Here is a 21,539-nt window from a genome sequence, read left to right as displayed (position 1 = left end):
TGGAGAGGGCCAGTTTAAATTGAACTCTTTCACTTTCCAATTGAGATTTACGCCAATATTTTTCTAAGCGTTTGCAACGAGAATTTTCCCTGCGTAAGTCAACAGTGTACCAGTCTTCACTTTTTTTCTGCGAGTTATTAAGCTGGTATGTCACAGGAGCCAACCTATCTATCACCTCACTTAAGGTATCATTAAAGGCACTAAGTTTCATAGTGACTTCCATACATTCATTAAAGCGTGGAGGGACGTATATTTTTCTACCAGAATCAAGCGAGACTTTACACCAGAGCCTTTGAAGAGTATTCAGGGGACGTCCCATCACTAAGTGTTTGAGGCATCTGTTCATCTCTTTTGAGGCATCTGTTTTAAGTCTCCTCGGCAACGGAGGAATATGTGGAAGCTCATTCTGGAGCTAAAATTGTCTGGGACCGAGGTATAAATTATTGCAATTTGCAAGATAAAGAGTACCATGGAAAGAAAATGTCCTAATTCTTGAGGAGATGCAGCAGCTCAAAGAGTTGTTGTCCAACATATAGCCGATCAGTTAATATGGACTGCAGCAATCTTGAGCAATGCAATAAAGGGTAGGAGAAAATGGAGGGGCAAATACTAGGGGTATGAGTGACTCAAATAAGCTAGGCATCATTTAGTCATAAACTAACCTTCAGTAGACAACTCTAATCCACTAGGCGTAACACTAGTCTACCATGAGGTGTTTAATCTTCTAATTAAATATGAAGCACTGTATCCAACAAATGCTGGCTGCGGAGTGGGCATTACTTACACCCGTTGGTAAATTATTACTATCCACAAGATGAGAATAAAAGGGACATACAGTGTGGGGAACAGGGATGCATAGGGAGTAAATTAAAAAAGTGAAGCTTGGTGCCAGAAGAACATCTTGTTCTAAATGAAAACTCTTATCACCTGTTAATGGGCTGGAAAATCACTGTAAGAAGGAGATAATGTTGGATTATAAATGTTATTACTAGGCAAAGTGCCTAAAATATGCTGAACAATGGGGCCCATTTCAGGGTACTTTTAGAAGGTCTTAGCAGCTGACAGAATGATACCTACCTCTATTAATCATTGGATGGGTAAGGGGCCACAAAGAGACGCAAAATTGGCCAAGGAAATAACCGTCATCACCCATGCCTGGAAAAGTGCACAATAGATGTTGGAAGATGGCTGCACATACATAGATAAGGCATCACCTTAGGTGCATTGCCACTTCCTTAAGGCCATGAAGGAAATAGGCACCTCACAATAGAAAAGAGAAGAGTTCCTTAGAGTGGGAAACTTGTTTAGAGACCGGCCTACCACTGGGACTCAGTTCCTGCAATATTGAAGACTTATACAGACTGTGAAAGAATGTTGTAGCCCACCATCAGCCATTCAGAAGAGTGAATATCTCAAGTAGTGGAGAAAGTATGTATATCCTAGAGAGGGCCTTACGGCTTACCAGAGCTCGGAAACGTCATAGGTTCAGGGATAATGGGGCCAGGTACTGTGTACGGAGATGATCTATAATATTTGGGAAGGGATATGTGCTTCAATGAAGAAAATAAACTAAGACCAACGTTTTTGTTGTAGGAGCTTCTACCTTTATATGGCTCAGCTGCTGATTGCACCTTAAAACACGTGAGAAATCAATTCCCGAGAATAGTCAGGACACAAGTTTATTTTTGATAATAATCTTTCACTGAAAACTCAAAAATTAAGCTTACTTAATCACTTTTCATTGTTCTGTAAGCATGCAAGAAAATACAACTTTTTTCATTGCAAGACTATTATAAAATCATAGTCTAGGCTGCAATTGCTTCCCGTCTGTAATCTGGAAATTCGCACCATTGGTTTTCCTCACTATTTTTTCAGTAGGCCGCAAAGCAGACAGAATGCAGCTGCACGACTAATTTTAGATCTAAAACGCCACAATTTGGTATTGCATATTCTAGTCAAGCTACATTAGCTCCTGGTTCCTAAATGAAAACAATTTAAGTGCATTTTTAGTTTAGGTCTCGCCTAGACGAAAGCAAAAGCAAAGCTTTTGCTGTCTAGGGAGACAACTTATGTCGCCACTTTCTGGGGAATGTGGACGGCAGACTGTTACGAATTTCTTCTGCTGTAGACAGACTGTCACGAGCTTCTCCTGCTGGAGATTTGACCTCGTGAGCGCGCCTTGACTGCATCTAATGTGTGTGGCTTTTTGTGTGGCTTTTTTTTTTTAACGTGGGCCGGGCGCTTGCTTTAGTCAGTTTCACTTTGAAAGTGCAGGCGTCAATGGGTCTGGTAGTTGTTCATGTGGAGTGCCTTTTGACCTCGTGAGCGCGCTTTGACTGCATCTAATGTGTGTGGCTTTTTTTTTGACTGCATCTAATGTGTGTGGCTTTTTTTTAACGTGGGCCGGGCGTTTGCTTCAGTCAGTTTCGCTTTAAGGGGCTGGCGTCAATGCGTCTGGGATTTGGGGATTGATGTACGGCGTGAAGTGGCGGGCGCGCATTACATGTTCATTTATTTGTGGGGGAGGTATTCGAAAGGGGCTGGCGTCGATGCGTCTGTGACTTACTAAGGAAGCTTGACTTAAATGGCTTGTTAAAGTGCTGCTAAATAGCCCGATCTGGGGACTTGAAGCAAGTAGGCTCGCGCAGGCTTCCAGGGGGGGCTTCAAAGCCACTTTCTTTCGAGAGACAAAACCTACGTTTATACAGTGAGAAAAAAAACGGCGTGGTTTAGGGATTTAAAGCCCCTGCTTCCAATGACCATCATAAATCTGCCAGTTCACCTAACACGCTCGGAGAATCTGCAAAGCGCTTCCCAGCCGCCCTCCTGCTTCCCCCACCTCACCAAAACCCCCACCCCTTACACTCGAGCATATTGGCGACACACGGGACATTTGGTGTGTATTTGTCTTGTTTTCTGTTTGGTAACAATCTGAAGCAACGTGTTTGTTTGACTCTAAACTCTGAACAACCCTCAGGGCTGACACAGAAGTTCCCACGTTTCACATAAAACCGCCACACCTTCCCTGCAGTAAATTGTCATTTTCCAAAAAGCAGGCTTATTTTTAAACTGCAAAATGGGCGTTCTGAAACCAGTGAATCCACTGCAGATGCCCCTAAATTCTGCGGAGACTCGTAAATATCAAAGAAGCACGTGAGAGGCTGTGATACGTTTAGCACCTGAACCGGCTAGGTGTAGTAGGCCGATTACACGTGCACTTGGGCTGTGTGCGTTTATGCACATGATAAAAGTCATGAAAGGTTATTATTTTTTGGAACTACTTCCGCCTTCCTCTAAAACGTGCGAAGCTTACTTACATGGAGAAGTTCTATTTACAAGGTCTGTGTGGTTGGGGGGAGGAGGTGGGGTGCGAGCACAACGACTCGCGACTCTGGAGAAGTTTCCAGATCCTGCACCCCCAACTGAACGCCTCTTCGGTGCTTGTATTACGTGGAGGGTGTGCTGCAGTTCTGAACTGGAGTATAAGTAGACCTGTGCCCCTCTCCCCGCGCCAGAGACATGCCCACGAGCAGTGGGGCACCGGGTTACACGTCTGAAACAAAATGGAAGCCACAGTCCCAATAAATTCAGGCTTGACTCCTTCGCCTGAGCTAAATCAAATACAACATTTACTCAGGACTTTAATCTAAGAGTTGCACAGATTAAAAAAAGTAAAGTTTAGAGTTTAACCTCCTGGTTAACAAAGGTGTGTACATTTAAATTTCGGCGGCGTACAGCATGGCTGCGTACGTTATACCTTACAAACAAACATATCTTTCATACATACCAACGTTTTGAAAAAACATGGTTACCGGGGTGGGTGCGCGCTAAGCTCGTAATGTCTTTGTAATTTTTTCATATAAACAAATAGCATGGTGGGAAACGCTGTACATGGCGTGGGGGGCGTGTTATATTACTGGTGTTAGGGACGCGGTATATTTGTTCACTTTTGTGGGCTCAATGGGTTTTGCGGGCTCAATGCGTATAAGTAGGCAGGCGCGCTATATTACTAGTGTTGGGGGCGCGGTATATTTGTTCATTCACTTTTGTGGGCTCAATGCGTTTATTACTTAAAAAACACAATGTACATTATGTAATCTTTTAATGTACATGCATATTTGAAATATGTTGTGCACATTTAAATTTCGGCGGCGTACAGTATAGCTGCCTACGTTATAATTACGAACATTTTTTTGATACAAACGAACGTTTTAAAAAAAAATGGTTACCGGTGTGGGTGCGCACCAAGCTCGTAATGTCTTTTTTTTTTCATACAAAAAAATTGCGTGGTGGGAAACGATGTACATGGCGTGGGGAGTGCAGTATATTTGTTCAGTTTTGCGGGCTAAATGCGTTTTGCGGGCTCAATGCGTACAAGTAGGCAGGCGCGCTATGATGTCTGAATTTGTTTTAATAAAAAAACATAGCGTGGTGGGAAACGCTGTACATGGCGTGGGGAGCGCAGTATATTTGTTCAGTTTTGCGGGTTCAGCGTGGTGGGTAGATTTACAGCGCAATAGCAAAAAGGAGGCGCTTTTATAATTTATACGTTCTTTATGCTGTTTAACATTGCGGCTAAAAGGTTATAGCACTTTTTAAATAAAAATGCGTTGTGTCCTTTTACATATTCTTACATTTGTGCAAATTTAAAATTTCGTTTGCTATTTTACGCTAACATTGTGCTTTTTTCATCCGCTATACGTTTCTTAGCATTTCACAACATTTCAAGAAACGAAACCGAAACACTTTAGATACTATAGCTGACCTTTGATCTTTTATTTACATTGACGTTTAGCAGACCACTTCCTGTCACACGTTGACATTTTCACACCAGATTTATGCATTTGTTAGCTTTCCTTGCATTTTATTGCCCCGAAGATCTTATCTGATGAGAAAAAAACGTACTTAACTAGAGACGTTTCTCTTCTCTAAACACATCGCTACTTGGCCACCGCTGAACTTTTCCACGTTTGCCATCTCTTTGCAAAAGGTACGTACTTGTCCTTCATTATTAACATTTGTTAATGTATTTTGTGCGCTAATTTTACAATTTATTTCAAAGTATTAACGCGCCGCGGCTAGGGCGACTGCCTTCGGAATCTGGGGATCACGGTTCGATCCCCAGCACCGGCGGCAGATTAGCCCAGCACCATGTGACTCTGGGCAATAGCTTGCTTAATCTTCTCAACGGCCCCCAGCGCCTAGAGACCCTTACGTGTGATTGTGCGCTTTACAAATGTGGATTATTATTATTTTTATTATTATTATGTACTTAATTTTAGCATCACATTATATAATGTTTCCTAAACACACCATACAAAAAGTCTTGCTGCTTCTTAAGTACAAGTGTTCACTAACTTGCCAAATTTGTGCTCATATTATTTGTGTCGACATACATGTAAATTAACGTAATTTTATATCTTACGTTTTGCTGCAGTCATTGCAATTTATTAAATGCTGCTTTTATATTACCACTAGCCTTTTATTAATAAATTACCTAGCAGTTCTGTTTTTCAAAATCGGCTTTTGCTATACACTATTTAATTTACGAGCCCCCGAAAAAGTCTTTCTGTTCACGCGCGCATAAAAATCATGCCGCCATTTTACAACGTTTCAACATACAATTTTGTCAATTAAGTGGGCAAATGCGTGCGCACAACTTTAATGGGAACATAAATTACAATAAAATATAAATTGCTATATCGCGTTGTCACTATATGCAGAGTAAAAGTAACAACATTCGTTTACATCTAACTTTCGGCCGGCATTTTACGCTTTATAAAGTATTGCTGTTCACGCGCGTTCCAAAATAACACCACCATTTTACAATGTATTAACGTACAGTTTTATCGAGTAACTTGCAAAATGGTGCGCACTTCCTTAATGGCAACAGTCATGTTTATTAACTTACAAATTGCAATATCGCGTTATTATATGCAGAGTAAAGTTCGCAGCATTCGTGTACATTCTACTTTCTACCGGCATTTTACACTTTGTTATTGTTTTTATTAAAAATCATTCTGCTATTCCATTTCTATTTGTACTTGTAAATGCATGCGAAGTAAGGTTTGCAGCATTCATGTACATACAACTTTCAGCCGCTATTTTGAGTTTCTGGGATTGTTTCAATTAAATATCATTCTGCCTTTGAATATACATAATAATACTTATCGTAATACAAGCAGTAGTTAGATAACAAATTAGATTTAGTAATACACTCTTTTTAAAACTCTGCCATATTAGATAACATGCCATGGCTAAAATGCCCTTTACATAGACTTGCTCGCGCTATGCAGCAAACTTTATAACATCAAAAACTCATTTTCTTTTAATATAAACAATTATCGTAAACATGGGAACATCTTTGTAAAAGTATAACACATTGCCGTTTTCTTATTTGTTATAACTATATTTTTGCTGCTGTTTGCGATTAATTATAAATTACCTTTTCAAGCTAGCTTTGTCATCACTCGAACACCCTCTGCAATGGCTACCAAGCAGCTTTTGCTCATACATACAACAATGTTTCAGTTACCTCCCTTCATACCAATACTGCATTCCTATTGGTCCTTACCAAACCCCTATCCTAACGTTCAAACAACAGTATTAACTATTTCATAGCTAAAAATAAACCGCACGTAAACAGTTCTTTATTTCTCAGTACAGGCTATATTTTCGGTATTCACTTTATGTTCAAATTATTTTACATCAGATAAATAGCGCTATTATGATATTTGGTAAAATGTCAGTCTTTGGCGTGTGTTCAAACGTAACATATGCGTTTTATAAATTGAGCAAGTTAGGAAATAATTTATGTTTAGTTTATCTTTTCAAAATTAAGTGCTTTGGGTAATCAGCTTGCCATTTCACTGTATGCCACGTGCACCTTTTGTGCGAGCCTAATAACTGCTTAGCAATGTAATGTAACATTTATCAACATCGTAATTTTTTCCTGACTGTTATTTAGTGTATGTCAAATATAAATGCTGTATGTACATTGCATATTGAACTGGGTAAAAAGTGAGGGTGGTACTTAATTTGCAAATTTATGTACTTATTTATTTTAGCAATTTTATATAGTGCTCACTTTACACACTTGTGTCATAATATTTTACAATACAACAACGTATATTACATAATCAGCTTTATACCATCAACAAAATGCAAAGCAGTCGTAACAGACATAATAACTGATGTCTTAATTTTACAAGTTTCTTTACAAGGAGAAATATTTAAGATTTGTTTTGAAGGTCTGCTTACAAGTGGTATTCATTAGCCTAATTGTTTGCAACAAAGATATATTCCAGCCTTTCTAATGTATGCTAAGGTGACTTAACTTGAAGTCTATATTAATACAACTAAAATAATTTTACTTTTGCTGCCAGGATATTAGTATCTTCAATTTCAATTTTTTGATAACAGTACAAAGTAATTGCACTAATTGTAATTAAAAAGAATCAATCACCTTCAAGTGTCAATTGCTACATGTAGGATAATTTGCACTCTGCACTGAGTACACTGCATTTACTAATCTGCACTTACTACTCGCTACTCTGCACTTACTACTCTACACTCACTATTCTGCACTTAGTACTCTACACTCACTATTCTGCACTCATTGCTATGTACTAACCACTCACTACTCGGCACTCTGCCTACAAAGTAGTACTGCCCTCAATACTCAGCACTGTGCGCTCACTACTCTGCACTCTACACTCACTACTCCGCACTATGCACTTACTACTCTGCACTTTGCCCTCACTAGTCTGCACTCTGCCCTCACTACTATGCACTATGCACTCATTACTCTGCACTATGCATTCACTGCTCTACACTCTGCCCTAAATACTCTACACTCTGCTCTCACTACTCTGCCCTTACTACTATGCACTATGCACTCATTACTCTGCACTATGCATTCACTGCTCTGCACTCTGCCCTAAATACTCTACACTCTGCTCTCACTACTATGCACTCTGCCCTCACTACTATGCACTTTGCCCTCACTACTCTGCACTCTGCCCTCACTAATTTGCATTTTGGCTTCACTACTCTGCACTCTGCACTTACTACTCTGCACTCTATACTCACTACTCTGCACTCTGCCCTCACTACTCTGCACTCTGCACTCACTACTCTGCACTTTGCACTCACTACTCTGCGCTCTGCACTCACTACTCTGCGCTCTGCACTCACTACTCTGTGCTCTGCACTCACTACTCTGTGCTCTGCACTCACTACTCTGTGCTCTGCACTCATACTCTGCAATCTGCCCTAACTACTATGCTCTCTACCCTCACTACACTGCATTTTGGCCTCACTACTATGCATTGTTCACTTACTACTCTGCACTAACTGCTTACACTCTGCACTCACTACTCTGCATTTTGCACTAATTACTCTGCACTCTACCATCTCTACTCTGCACTCTGCCCTCACTACTATTCGCTGTGCGCTCACTACTCTGCACTCTACACTCACTACTCCGCACTATGCACTTACTACTCTGCACTTTGCCCTTACTACTCTGCACTCTGCCCTTACTACTATGCACTAATTACTCTGCACTATGCATTCACTGCTCTACACTCTGCCCTAAATACTCTACACTCTGCTCTCAGAGAACTATAACATATCTATATAATTGTTGTATAAATGTGTGAAATAAATGTATGTAAATCACAAATACAAAATATATTGCAGAAGAACTACAATATATGTAACATATGCAAAAATTAAAACTAATGCCATTACCAATAACATAACTATTAATTTGCAGAATACCGACAACAACACATAAATAAAAAAAAAAACATTTGCAATGTTAATAGCTTAATCTTAACTAAGGCGAGACCTATTGCATTGCAAATGCTTGTTCTATAATCTTGCAACAAGAGGCAGCATTCTTTCAGCATTTTTTCCACAGTTTAATCAGCATGTTCTATTTCTGCACAAGCACTCTAAATCTGCTAATCTTTGGAAGGTTCATAGTTTTTAGTGTGCAAATTCAAGAGATCATATGTTGCTCTACTGTACCTCTCATACTTTGAATAATAATGGTCATGAATATCAGACGTAAATACTACAAATGGTGTAAGAGTCTAAAATTCTATTTTTTTTTTACTTGTACAGGAGTACAGGACTAGTTATTTTTCCTCCTCAGCTGGAATGCCCCTTATGGACACTGAAGAAAATTAAATCATCATTTAAGTGTCTAGGAACATCAGATTTGAATTATTAAAATGTCATTATCTCCAATAAATGTACAAGGTCACATTTAAATAAGGGAGAGAACATTCAAAGTTGTTGGACTGTGTGACAAATATGACCATGACAGGTAAGAGTGATGGGTACGAGGGACTTGGCAGCAAATTAAAGGCTTGGTGGACTCTGCACATCTGCTAAAAATCAGCTGATGCCCTGTCCCCAATATTTAGAGTGCTTGGATATCTATTTGCTCTAAAGAGGATGGAAAAGAAATCAGCTCACTTTTGGCTGATGTCCACATAAGCCAAACTCTAAATCAGGTTTGAAGTGTCCATTGGATGATTTCCACAGGAAGAAGAAGAAGAATCAATAGGGAAATATGTGTGTGTGTCATTGGTTCTTACTAATAGACTGTTCACAATGACCCATATATTCTCATATCAACATTTGCTTTCTGATCTAGGTAAGTGTGTACAGGCAGAGCTTGTGACAGTAATATGTTTGGGTATCTTGAGAAATTGCTCTACTGTGTGCAGCTTATAAAGCACCATACGATTCATACATGCGTTAATATAGACCAAGCTTCCAACCAAGGAAATAGATTGAGAAAAATAGGATTTGGGCCACGTGCAGTGAGGGTGATAGTCTTTCACATTATTGATCAAATAAACAAACACCAATTTCACTTCTCTCAAAAGGCAAAGTAATCGTTCACTTACTTGCAAGCCTGGCTGCTCCCAAAACAAAGGGATAGAGCCACGAATTTGAATGAATGAAGACACAGCGTCTTCCAAATAAATCACCTAGAAAGAAAAGGAACCAGTTAGCAGACAAACTGAAACTTAGGGTGTTTGTTAGATGCACATTTTGCGTGGCATGATGCGCATGTGCTGTAAAGATGCACTAGTGAGGAAAACCTAAAGAGATGAATGTAAAATACTTTTATTACCACTACATTGGTTCTCATCACTGTTCTTACACAATGAGGTGCATTCTCACCCAAGACAGGAAACACCTATCAAAAGAAATTATTCGCTTATCTACCAAGCACATACTATTTCTTTTTCTTTTAAAAAAAAAAATGAGTCCAACCCTCTTGACTGTGTATCACCTAGACCTCCTATATGATGCCTGGCCTCAAATCAAATGGAACGATGAATGTCCCCATGGCTGCTGAGGGGAGTGACAATGGAAATTACAAAAGGCGAATGGTGAAGAGGACGGCTTAGTCTTGAAGTAATGAACATTCCAGCGAGTAAGAGGTCAAGATATCACCTTAATTTCCGTTCTAAACGGAAATCAACATAGTGGACCTAGATGATCATTACATTGGGTCACATCACCTTCGTGTGGTATTGGCTACAATATTTTACATCAATATGTATCTAACTAGCTTGCCCTGAAACCATGCATTTTATATGTCTTTAAACACATTGTATACACAAATATGAAAATTAGTGAATGACATCCTATTTTGTAATCACATGCACCACAATAATGTAGAAATCTTTTTAAAAAATGCATAAAGTTAGTCAATCAAATCTGAAACAAGAGAGGAGGGAGGAGCTTTGCGCACAAACGAGATGGCCGCGTGAGCACAGGGCTCCCGAGACCCTCGCCACCTCCCGCATCTATCCTGAACTTTATCCTGATAACGACGACGGGTTGTTGAAGACGTAACCCAGCTGATATAATAGCTGCTTTCAGAAATCGATTTGGACTCCGGGAACCGCAACTACGGCACTTTGAATTTTTGTGGCCTGCTCCATGGCACTGACCGGGGCTCGAGTCAATGTGGTGCCCAGCTAGTAGTTGAACAACAACGGCATACGGGGCCCTGCTCATAACCCCGGAGTTAACTTTCGGTTTCGTTTTTGGCTCCTCGGCCTTCTCCTGTCTCAAGACCGCTCTGGCAGCCCGGGATGCAGTTTGACCCTGCAACTCCACTGTATGATTGCCACCGAGTGTCTCTGGTCGTGTAACATCTGGCTGGAACTTGTTTTTGGAGATCCCGGTGGGTGAATTGAGAGGAGTCATTTTTACCAGGTCTCGACGGCCCCTCAGGGGCGCAACATCCAATATGGCGGGCAAACCCGACAGCGAGAAACGGAAGACCAAGACCGTTCAACGGGGGGCGCTGTTCAATCGAATATCATGGATCGCTACACTCATCCCAAGGGGTCCCCCGGTGGTACGAGTAGGTCCCTGGGAGATGCGAGAGACGACTTAGCAGCTGCCGATGATTTGACCCTGCATGATGTCATGGGCGCCATTGCTAGTATGAAGACCTCTATCGGCCAACAATATGAGGCCCTGGCCCTAAAGCTTGACACTGTGGCAATCGATGTCAACTTAATCAGGGCGGACTTATCGAAGACTAACGAAAAAGTCAAATCCTTAGATTTTAAGACCTCCAGCCTTACGACTGATGTGTCCGATTTACAGACGGAGGTTCGCAATCTACGATCCTCCAATGATCTCTTTTCTCGTCGGCTGGAGGATTTTGAAAGTCGGTCCAGATGCAACAACGTACGTATTATTGGGGTCCCTGAAAAATCGGAAGAACCAGCCGTGGATCTCCTTGTTGAAGACCTCATCCTAAATCATCTTGCCCCCAAAGGCCTGAGCAACTTCTTTGCGGTGGAACGCGCGCACAGAGTGCCGGGCGGGAAGCCAAAGATGGGCGCCCCTCCGCGTCCTATCATCGCCAGAATTTTTAACTTTAGAGATAGAGACGCTATCCTGCAGGCATCGCGGGTGGGCGGCCCTACGAAGTTTGAAAACACTACGGTGAGCTTTTACCCAGATTTCACCCAGTTCGTTCAGAAACAAAGGATGGGTTTTCAGGGGGTGAAGCGACGACTGAGAGACATGGGCATGAAATATGCGATGCTTTTTCCAACTCGGCTGCGTGTAGAGTACGAGGATCGGACATTTTTCTTTGACCGCCCTGAGAGAGTGAGTGACTGGCTCGATACATTGCCTATGCAGCGTGATCGCTCAGAACATTCCGAAGGAGCTGAAGGCGGCCCGTTGGAGCAGGAATGAGCAGTGGTTTCTGATTTCCAGACATTGTGCACAAATGGCAGCTGTGGTTCGATGACTTTTACACTTGCACTACTCGCGGTGGGATACCCAGAGGTGGCGGGGGGTGAAACTCTTTCTTCCTCTGGGTTTCTTTTTGTAGACTAGTTTAATGTTAGGGCGACAGGCACACTGCAAGTTGGGGTGGCTTTTGAACCTAACGCAGGGGTGCAGGGTGTAGGGGGGGGGAGGGTGTTTTGGGTATTTGTTGGGGGGTGTGAGGGGGGTTTGGGTGTGTTTCATTTTGTTTCAAGGCAACGCATTGTTTAACTTTTGGACCTGGGTGTTGTGCTCGCTGTGGGGTGGATTCTGCACTTATTTCCTGGGGTGGGGGGGTAAGGGGTTGAAGTTATTGTGCTGAAGTGTTAACGGGTTGGGGGATAGGATAAAACGTGGTGTGGCGTTACAGCTACAAAGACTCCTCTCCCCTGATGTAGTGTTACTGCAGGAGACACATTTGATCGGAAATACATGCCATGAATCGGCGAGGTTATCGTCTTGTGGCAAACTCTGGATTCACAACTGGTTCTAGGGGGTGGGTATCCTAGTCAGGGGTTCCCTCCCACTGGAGGTAGAAGACGTAATCCTTGACGACAGGGGGCGCTATGCTGCTCTCACTGGTAGATGGGAGGGGAAAACTGTCTCACTGCTTTCGGTATATGTTCCTCCTGGCCTGCAGACTACGACCTTTGCAGATTTGGGGAGAGTAATTTTGGGGCTTCCAGAAGGTATCCTGGTGATGGGTGGAGATTTCAATTCTGTCGTCTCCGGTAGGGAGGACCGTTACCCCCCCAGGGATCTCCCGAGATCACAGTCTTGGTTGGGTGGCTTTCTGGAGACGCTGGGACTGGTAGATTGTTGGAGGCTACTGCATCCGGGACGGTCGCAATACACCTTCCACTCTGGTGCTCATGGTAGTCTCTCTAGACTTGATTACGTCCTGATGCCGGCAGCGCAGGTCTCTTCAGTCAGGGAAGTCAGACATCTGGCTAGGGGTATTTCCGATCACTCCCCACTGTGGCTTTTGGTGGACACAAAGTTTGGGGCAGAGGGTCGAGTGGCCCCGATCAATCCTTGGTATCTCCGTGACCCCAAAACCCGGGCGGAGTTGGTCAAGTCTCTGGATCATTATTTTGCCGAGAATGTGGGGTCTGTGTCCTCTTCTGTTTCGCTGTGGGAGGCTTTCAAGACGGTTATCCGTGGCCAGGCGCTGTCGTTAATTGCTGGCGCCAAGAAAAGCAAAAGCGAGGTGGTAGTCCGCCTCGAGACCGAACTAGCTGAGCTGGAAAGGGATTTGGAGTTGGGTATCACTCATGACAAGATTCATCTCCTCAGTCTCAAACAACTTGATTATAAGGCATTGGTAACAGACGCTGCTAAAGTCATGAGTAGAGAGCAGCAGAGACGTTTATATGATGTGGGAGATAAGGCTGGGAAATTGATTGCTTGGCTAGATAGAAGGTAGAGGGCGAGTCGTGTGGTCCCTGTGGTTGAGAGAGTGGATGGAGTGATAGTGACTGATCCTGCCGAGATTGTGGAGTGTTTTGCAGAACATTTTCGAAAAGTGTATTCCCCAGTGTCCGATAGACCAGAGGAAGACTCACATCTGCTGTTAAGAGACATTGCGTTGCCTTGCCTGTCGGATTCAGATAGGGAACTGATGGATGCAGCACTCTGTTGACGAGGTGGCAACTGCTATTCGTTCCGTACGCTCGGGGAAAGCTATGGGCCCTAATGGTCTCCCCATTGAGCTTTAACAAGCTGCGTCCTGACAAAATGGCACCGTATCTTCGTTCTATGTTCCTGGAGTCGCGAGACATCGGCTCCCTCCCTTGTGATCAGCGACTTGCGACCATTGTGGTGATTCATAAGGAGGGGAAGCCGCGGGATCGCTGCGCATCTTATAGGCCTATTTCGCTACTAAATGCGGAGCCCAAGATCCTCGCAAAATTGCTGGCAAACCGTTTGATAAAAGTGATCAGCGACCTGATCCATCCGGATCAGTCCGGTTTCATTCCACATCGTAATACAGCATTGAACTTGCGGCGCCTGCATGGCGTTCTTGCGAGAGCAGCGTCACTGTGTGAACCGACCATCTTGGCTTCCCTGGATGCTACGATGGCCTTTGATACATTGGAATGGCCGTATCTCTGGGCTGCTCTTGCAAAGTTCGGTTTTGGTCCTGGTTTCATCGGCTGGCTGAAACTTTTGTATGAGGAACCACTGGCTCAGATTGTGGTGAATGGTTGGGTTTCTAAGTCCTTTATTCTTGGGAGGGGCACGCGGCAGGGGTGCCCATTGTCCCTGCTTCTTTTTGCCCTCGCCCTGGAACCCCTGGCCAGCTTGGCAGCGGTGGGAGCCATCGATGAGGGGGTATGCGGTGGACCCCGGATTTTGAGGACCGAATATCACTCTATGCAGACGATATTTTGTTGTATCTCACGTCGCCTCGAAAGTCGCTGATTGTGTTGTTTGATGTGTTGAACTCGTTTGGGAAGAACTCCAGCCTTGTGATTCATTGGACCAAGTCCTGTGTCTATGTACTCTCGGGTGACACTCCTTCTTTGCCGCGCGGTTGTCCCATACAAGTGGCACAGACGGGATTTAAGTATCTGGGGGTCTTTATCACGTCATACCCCGTGGTCCGTTATGACTCTAATGTGCTTCCCCCGCTCCAACGGTTAAAATCCGACGTGTGGCCTGGCGCAGATTGCCATTGTCCCCCCTTGGGCGTGCAGCTCTTTTCAAAATGATGTCTTTGCCGCGGTTTTTATACGCGCTTCAGAACACATTTGATGTCATTCCGACAAGCTATTTTCGGGAGGTGGAAAGTTTGCAGAGACAGTTGATATGGGGCGGGCGTTCGCGTATCGCCCTCGCCAAGCTTACGCTTCCCTGGTATGACGGTGGTATTGCACTTCCGGATATCAGGCGATACTATTGGGCCTCCCAGCTGGGAGCAATTAATCATGGAATGTACGGTCCTGCGTTAAATCCTGCGTTTGAGATGGATAAGTGGCTGCTGCCGGGTGGCGATTATAACAGGGCGCTTTATTCCAAATCTGCTGGGAAGAAACTTTCGGGACCCACTAAGATAGCGGTACTAGTGTGGCAATGTGCGAATGCGGCAATGGGATGAAGAGATCGACTGACTCGAGCGACCCCGCTATATGCATCTGAAAGACTGGGCAGCCTGTGGAAGACGAAGGTTTCGAGAAGTGGGATATGATTGGTATTTGCAGGGTGAGTGACATCTGGGTCAAAGATAGGGTTAAGACCTTTGAAGAGTTGAAAGTAGAATATGAGCTGAGTGACAAGAAGTTCTTTTGTTATGCGCAGGTTCGCCACGCGCTGAGTTCGGTCTTTCCTGCAAGTATCGTTATCCCGGAATCATCCCCACTTGAAGATCGGGTGCTTGACGGATATGTTCCCGACAGCACTATTTCTCTAATATATAAGAAACTGATCAATGATCGAGTTGACTTGTTGGTCCACCTTAGAGAGGTTTGGACCAGTGACGGTCTGGAGTTGGATGACGAGGATTGGCAGTCGGCGATATCCTCACCGAAGGAGGTCGCGATTCCGGCTCGTCTCTGCCTCGTACAGCTCAAGATCCTGCACCGGATTTATGTGACCGGCCCTCGCTTGATTTGTATGGGATATTCTGTGGATGGATTGTGTAAGCGTGGATGCGGTTTAATTGGTACTTTCCTCCACATACTTTGGGAATGTCCAGAAGTGGTAGTGTTCTGGAGTCGAGTACATGCTGTGATGGAAGAGGTCACGGGTATCGCGCTGTTGCCTGAAGCAAGGCGTTGTTTGCTGAATGTTTGGGAACCAACTGACTATGATGTGGCGCAGACCCAGTGGGGGGACCCTTGGGAATATGGTTGCCAAGAGAGATATTGCGCAGTTGCGGGGTTCCCAGAGACCGCCCACAGTCCTGGCATGGAAGGAGAACATGGACTGGTGTATGTTTAGAGAAAAGACGGTGTATGTGGCGCGCGGCAGACCTAAAAAGTGGGGCAAAATCAAGGGCCAGTGGAACTCCTACCGGGGTGATATATGTACACCTCCCCTCGCGGATGCTCCGGATGTTCCGCTTTCCCCCTGACCTGACATTCCTAACGATGTTTAAGCTTTGATGTTTGTGACTCTGATTTCCCCCCGGCCCCCCCCCTTTTTGCACTGATGATTTGTATCAAATTGTAATGCACTTCCTTCCACTCCGGGCACATATCTAGCTGTACTGCCTTGTTTGTTTACGTTTTTCATGATAATAAAAAGAAATATATTTTTTTTTAAAATCTGAAACAAGAAAATGGATTCTAAGATGTAGGGCCTAATCCACAAAGGGTAAACTTAGACCTTTGTGTAATTTTACCCTTGCTGTAGTAACTTTACTACTGTTTTTGAAGTCTATGTCAGGACCAGAGGAGAGGACTATGCTTTTCTTTCTTGGCTTTATTTTAACAGTAGCTATGTCAAACATTATCAAGCTACAAATCCCATGAACACTTTGGGAGAAAAGTTCGTCACAGTTCATTCAATCAGAGTGCATTCATCCCTTTTATAGTCCTGTCCTATTGTACATGATGCCTTCTCCTCTTTCTTCGCTGCTCCTCGCAGCTCCTCGCAGCTGTCAATGAAGTGAAGGGCCAGTGAGCTGTACTTTTCTGTTATTTAGTGTTGTTTATTCTATTTATTTATGTTGTTATGCATCTTTACTGCTAATATTGCCTTAAGGAAATCTCTAGATCACTGTGGAAGTGCTGCTCTGTTGTATATTTGTAAGAAACACAAGATAAAAGGTCAAGGCACCCTAGACCTGCACAAGTATATTTAGTTGTTCTAGGCATTGAATCTTGTATATTTGTGCTTCTCGCAACATGGCCATCTGCGGTCATTAGGCCTTACTTTGTGTTCTCACTCCTTCAGCCTCTCAGAATACCTGTGAGTGTTCTAACTTGTACCGCTCCCTCGCTTCTACCCAGTGTGAGGCCCCGCAGGGGCACTCTCCTGTCAAAGTCATGTCGGGCTGAGCACTGTGGTCTTACGACTGCTAGAGGCACCCACATACCTCTTCTGAGGCTTCTGTCTTGGGGAGCCCAAGCTAATCAAGTTGCTCTGATCGCATTCAAAATGCAGTGATGGGATCAGCGGGACTGGCTGACCCCCTCTACACAAAGCCCCGTTTGCCTGGAGTGAGTCGCCCCTAAGACGGATCAGTATTTCACCTTCGGGCTGATTTTCTCTGACCCGCAACAGTGTGCCTGTCCACTCTCCTTACTGGGGTCTGAATTCAAGGTCAGCGAGCCTTGCTAATTACATCGCGCATTGAGCGCGCCACGTGGATACACACCAGCTCCCATAGAAGGAGCTAGGACACTTCACCCAGGTAACTATATACCGTATATACAGTTTACCAACTGTACAATAACGGTTTAATCTTTAGCCCAGTGAATATAAGGGCGTTGATGTCCATTATTACCTGATTGTGCCTTCGAAGGCTCCTTTGATTACTTGGTTCACCCAGCATACAAGTGGCCTTAACAAGCAGAACATGCATGATTCCTACATGGCGGGAGAGTCATTACTTACGTCCCGACTGACTATGATTTTTGTGAAGTCATGGATGCCTCCACGCAGAGGGCGGTTCTCGAAAGCTATGGAACCCCTGGAGCAAAAACTCCTCACCGTACCAGTGCAGAGCCTACCACCCCTCGAGCTGAGAGAAGAACCCAGAGGGCCATCCACCCTTGCACCAACGGGTCACCATGAGACCCCCACCCCCCCACCCCCCGACCTAGAAAAAGAAACGCGTCCACGACCCAGTGTTTGACTTGGATGCCTTCGGCAAGCTGAAGCACGTCTTTCGGGGTCTCAGTACCCTGCCCAAGCCAGTGGTCATTCCCCCCCCAAATGTGCCTCAAAAACCCACCTCAAGCCCGGCAACATCCCCTGCCTCCAACACACAGGCTGGCAATGACTCCCCTGCCTCGGATAGGGATATAGAGCCAGACAGGCTCTGGCACCCATCTGCCAAACCTAAGCCGTCTCCTGGGACAAGATCTTGCCACGGTTAGACTCGGGCATGCTTGACCCGGAGGACCTCTTGCATCCCCGGTCATCTGATTAGGCCCCCGCGGACAAGGTCGTACGTGGCAGAGAGATTGAGAAAATCTCTTGATAAAGAGGTCCGCAACCATCTTAATGTGAAGGGCATTCGCCCATCCCTGTCAGGATGTAAAATTTCTAGTAAAATTACACTCATAATTTGTGAATAACAAAACAGTTGCACTCTGAGAGAGCTACTACCAGCTCTCCATAAGTTGCTCGTCAGTGCAAAGTTGCGGCCCTGGGCTGAAAGGGTGATGGAGGTTTGCAGTGCCATCTGCCTTCTCGGACCATCCTCAGGTGTTCAAAGTTGCTAGAGAGGAGGGAGAGTGTAAATGAAAAGGTGGACTGTAATCCACTATTTCCCTCCGTGGCCCTAGTAACTGGAAAACAAGACCAAGATTGGGGGGGTGGCTAAGGGGGAGAATGCTTCTTTGTGATGTTACAACAGTCCAAATGAAGTTTTGTTCTCTACTATTGTGGTGTCAGAGCAGAGAATAACTGGATTGAGAATCAACTGCTTGAACTACTCGTGTTTTATAGGAGCAATCTATTACAATCCTTCAACTCTTTTTCTGATCATATCTCAATGCTATATTGAGTTTTCATCTACTCATAATATACAAATGTGGGTCCTTCTTTAAAATGGAGATTAAAAAAAACTGTATTGTGAACTGCACATTTGCACTGTACACTGCAATAGCTATCTATGGGAAACCCGCCTTTTCCTGAATGGTCACGCCGGATTATACATCTTTAGCAGGACCCGAATTTTTTTGCAAGCTTTGGAACTCTGTGCACTTTATCACGGTCAACCAGTAGTAAGTGTTTGTGCTCACCCTTTAAACATGATTGAACAGACATATTCCGAATTGGTATATTTAACTTACCTTTAAACCCTAGAATATGGAACAAAATGCACCCAGGGCCATAAAGTTAAACGTCCCTACTGGATGGGGCGGTGCTAGAGTGACCGGCAGCAAGATGGCCGACACTTTGAGAGGTTCTGCCAACAGGAGGCTGTTTATCCTAATTTATACGTCTCAAGGATTGACATCGGCACTTGCTGAGTGCTGAATATTTGTATGCAATCCTGCTGCCTTTAGGGAGCTCCTTTTTGAATGAGCAGGCAGACAGAATTGATAGTGACTGCCATGTTGTTCTGTGCGGCCTAATGAGGAATTGGTGGCATGGGGCCTGGACACATGGCTGCTGGCGAGATTTGGGTATAAGACCCTCCACACTGCTGACTGTGGCTGGCTATGTGCAAAGCCCTGTAAACGGGTGTAAGGAGACGAGGAACACAAGAGGCCCCCAAATATTTGCCACCAGCATGCAGACCAGCCATACGTAGTAGCTGGCTTGCCAGAGGATCGCTGAGACCGAGCAGGTGAAACTAAGCTGACAGACGGTGTTTCTGTGCTGACAGAGATGGCCTTTGCACTTATTTCGGAAAGTTCAACTAGTTCTAACTAAGGTAATAATATCTTTGAGGCATAAATCTCCTTCAATCCATAGCCTGTCTTGGATACTTTTATTTTTTGGGCAAATAACAAGTTAGTCTCTTATCAAGTCGTCATGAAGTACCCCAAATTTGGAAGAAGCTGCAAGATTTTTTAAACTAGAAACATAATCGTCAACGCATTCATTCTGCTGTTGCTTTCTTTTGTAAAATGTCCGTCTAGAAATGGCTACGCAAACAGTAGGAGAAAAAGGATGGTCAAAATCTAAAATTGCACATTTAAATACATCAACATCTCCTGCTCGCTCTGCTTTCTGCATCTGGTTATAAACTCTTAGACCTTCAGGACCAAGGCAGTACATAAGAATTCTTTTTTTTCTGTCAGGGGAAAAACTACCACCATTATCTTCTAAAGTAGCGATATAATTAAGCAAATATTCCTTCCACTCAGTCCCTTTGACAACAGGTTCACCAGGATTGGTGAGGAACTCTTTTGGTGTATTCAAATTAATGCCCACCATTCATTTATTGATAACGTTAGCAGAGGAAGAAGTACTTCCCGAACTTCCCTCCATACTGTTGAATAGAATCAGGAAAATAAAAAAGACAAATATACAAAATAAACAAACCAGTACTTGCAAGATGATACGATGAATCCGTTGGAAGAGAAGCAGAAATTGAATCCTTGGGTAGAGAAGCAAATAGGTGCGGTGCGATGCGTACCGAAATTGACACGATTGAAGTATCAGCGCTGCTAAACAACAGGAAAACAAAATAGCTGCACGTAAAGGTCACGCACCGTGACCTGCGCAAGCGTCCCAGAATGCCTTGCATGTGTGCAAGGTCGTCATCAAGCAGTAGAGCGAAGAAGTCAAAGCGCTGGCTGAAGAATGGAGCTGAGAATGTTTAGCGAGGACAGTGAGTCCGAGGCAAATTTTGAAGGATGCAAGTAGTAACCGCAATCGGGCAACGGCACTTAAGAAACTTGAAGGTAATAAAAAAAATCTTCACCCAAATTCTGTACGCTGCACGCGAGGATGTAGGCAATCGGCGGCACTTAAGTAAATAATGGAGATGGCATCGGCAGTAATTCAGCTGCGGTAGCATTGTCCAGCTAAGAGTAGCGTAGACCAAAGATCTCTAGAAACGCTCTGGGTCCAGGGTTGGCAAATTATCCCATCCTCGTCGCCAAATTTCTGTAGTGAACTCATAGAGAGATACGAACTCAGGAAGCTTTGCATATTGAGCTTAAGGTTTATTGCCAACTCGCAGGATAACAAGTTAATTCCTCAAGCGAAGCATCTAACATGAAAATTCTACAAGCAGATTAATAAAGGTGGAACATGGAATAGAAGGTGGAAGTTCTGACTTCCAAGAACACACTAGATTCTTAAAGAATACATGTGGCAGAAAATGAATACAACATATGAATACAACATACTATAAATGAATACAAGTACCATATATACATAGGCCTAGCTGTCCTATGAAGAAAACCAGAGTAAAGATGATGAACCTAATACTCTATCTGGGGAATGCGACTAACTAGATTATTAAGGAAACTTAACTTTTAGAAAGCTACCTATTTCCTGCCTGAAATTCCAGGATGCCAATTTGTATTTTGTCTCAAACTTCCAGGAACTGGCATTTGGTTATGTATGAAAAGGCT

At 43.9% G+C, this 21,539-nt stretch overlaps 1 protein-coding gene across 3 annotated transcripts in view; it reads right to left on the bottom strand.

Moving 5' to 3' along the window:
* SYNJ1 (synaptojanin 1) overlaps window positions 1-21,539 on the bottom strand; it is a 706,257-nt gene that overhangs the window by 524,774 nt on the left and 159,944 nt on the right. For all 3 annotated transcript variants that reach the window (XM_078658404.1, XM_078658402.1, XM_078658403.1), the window contains exon 6: window positions 9,927-10,010. In XM_078658404.1, the coding sequence (XP_078514530.1) occupies window positions 9,927-10,010 (84 nt within the window). The remainder of the gene's footprint in view (window positions 1-9,926; window positions 10,011-21,539) is intronic.

This window comes from Lissotriton helveticus, chromosome 8, assembly GCF_964261635.1.
Source record: "Lissotriton helveticus chromosome 8, aLisHel1.1, whole genome shotgun sequence".
Classification (NCBI taxonomy): domain Eukaryota; kingdom Metazoa; phylum Chordata; class Amphibia; order Caudata; family Salamandridae; genus Lissotriton; species Lissotriton helveticus.
This window is presented reverse-complemented; position numbering and strand designations above follow the sequence as displayed.